The 1,798-nt window shown below is 36.9% G+C and overlaps 1 protein-coding gene across 1 annotated transcript; it reads right to left on the bottom strand.

The window, feature by feature from the left end:
* Positions 1–441: 441 nt before the first annotated feature.
* On the bottom strand, positions 442–1,543 carry LOC116142427 (NDR1/HIN1-like protein 1). Its single transcript, XM_031427841.1, has one exon. The coding sequence runs from the start codon at positions 1,375–1,377 to the stop codon at positions 745–747; it is 633 nt and encodes a 210-aa protein (XP_031283701.1). The 5' UTR covers positions 1,378–1,543; the 3' UTR covers positions 442–744.
* Between the last annotated feature and the right edge of the window lie 255 nt (positions 1,544–1,798).

Genomic DNA, 1,798 nt, shown 5'->3' with positions numbered 1-1,798 from the left:
ACAATATGAAGACACTGTATTTACGTATCATTTATTAATTATTAGCAACATACGAACGAGCTACCGACACTAATGTAGTCCTATAAGTATCAATCATTAGTATTCAAACAATTAAATCAAAATTATGGACCCATTTTAAATATATTTAATTAGAAATTAATTATAATCTCATTAAAAAAAATCATGGGTATCAATCATTATACTATGAAACAATTAAAATTTATAGTGAGCTATATATTTTAAAATTAAGAAAAAAAAACCCATTTTATTATATTAATTTTTTGCTCATTTGTTGGATCCAAGAGCTAGAATTAAGAAAAAATTAATAAAAAGAAGAGAAGTAATGACAAGCAAAGACACAATTGAAAAAGGCCATTTAAAAAAAGAAAAAACACAAAGAAGATGACATGACAACCTCCCAATCAAACAGTCGACACTCAATTCTTATCTATTGGAAAATAATAATTAATATTATTGATAATAATTTCATATTTGATTTTTCTTTTCTAAATTACAAATTTCACAAATTGTAATTTTGCTATCTGTCTCTTTTCATTTTTCTCCATTTATTGATCTATAGCAAAATGTACAATTCAACTCTTTATAAAAATAAGAAAAATAAATATTAAAAAAAAAAAACTAACGGCTTCCATAGCTAAAGAGCAAAGAGATAACGATACTTTAACGGCGTTAACCTTCTTCTTCTTCATCTTCTTCTTCAAGCTCTTCACTGATCACTCTTCTTCACACATTCACACTGCAGCTCTGCACCAGCTGATACTTAACGGCGTTATTCCCGAGGGGGATCCCGGTTTGCTTCGACCCGAAATTGATGTATGCCGAGCACTTCACGTACAAATGATACTTCCCAGATATAAAGGTCCCAACTTTCCATCTCACCCGTCCATCAATCTTGAACAACAAAGGAATAACCCCATTAGCTTGATCTTGGCTCAACGAAACAGCATTATACGGAGCCACCGGCACGTCGGTGCCGTAAACAAACGGCGACCAAACGTCAATCTCGTTGTGGCCTTGATAAGTGGGAGGAATCGCCGTCCTGTAGGTGATTTGCTGGTTCCGATAACTGGCGTAAACGTCGACCTTGTCGTAATAAACGCCGACTTTGTCGTTGGGATTGCGCGAAGAGATGGTGACTTGGAAGTTGGAGGTGAGGAAGTTGGGAGAAGAGACGTTGAAGGCGTAAACGGTGGCGTCTTGGAGGACGAACTTGGGTTTGGTGGGGCGGAGAATGGCCCAGACGAGGAGGATGGTGATGAGGGCGATGAGGATGAAGATGAGGATGCCGGCAAAGATTCGGCGGAAGAGTCTACGGCGTCCGTCGCCGTGGTGGCCGCAGTCTCCTTTAGCAGACATGGCGGGTGAGGTGAAAATGAAAGTAGTGCTGGGGGGAGAGTGAAAGAAAATGAAAGTAGTGACGATTGGTGTAGGTGTTGTGAGAATGGAGAGAATGGAGAGACGTGTGGTTTAATGGAGAAGGAGAGGAGGGACCTTCTTGCTTTGGAGTTGACCGTGACTTGGGGTGAACGTGTTGTGTGTTGAGTGAATTTATATATAAATTTTAAGTTTTTTTATTGGCTTAGTTTAACTCTTAATAGTAGTAGGTAATGTCAGCAATTTGTGTTTAATGGAAGATTAATTCTAAAACAAAGTGACGTTCTCAACTAACTAAACAAGTAGTTTTTATACGAGAATTCTCAGGTATAGACTGTCCACAAACTGTAATAACAATAAAATTTCATAATTTTCAATGCCAAAAATTCTAAAAAATTATTTA

This window comes from Pistacia vera, unplaced genomic scaffold (genome assembly GCF_008641045.1).
Source record: "Pistacia vera cultivar Batoury unplaced genomic scaffold, PisVer_v2 Contig408, whole genome shotgun sequence".
In the NCBI taxonomy this organism is placed as follows: Eukaryota; Viridiplantae; Streptophyta; class Magnoliopsida; order Sapindales; family Anacardiaceae; genus Pistacia; species Pistacia vera.
The sequence above is the reverse complement of the archived record's forward strand: the minus strand, read 5'-3'. Positions and strand labels throughout refer to the sequence as shown.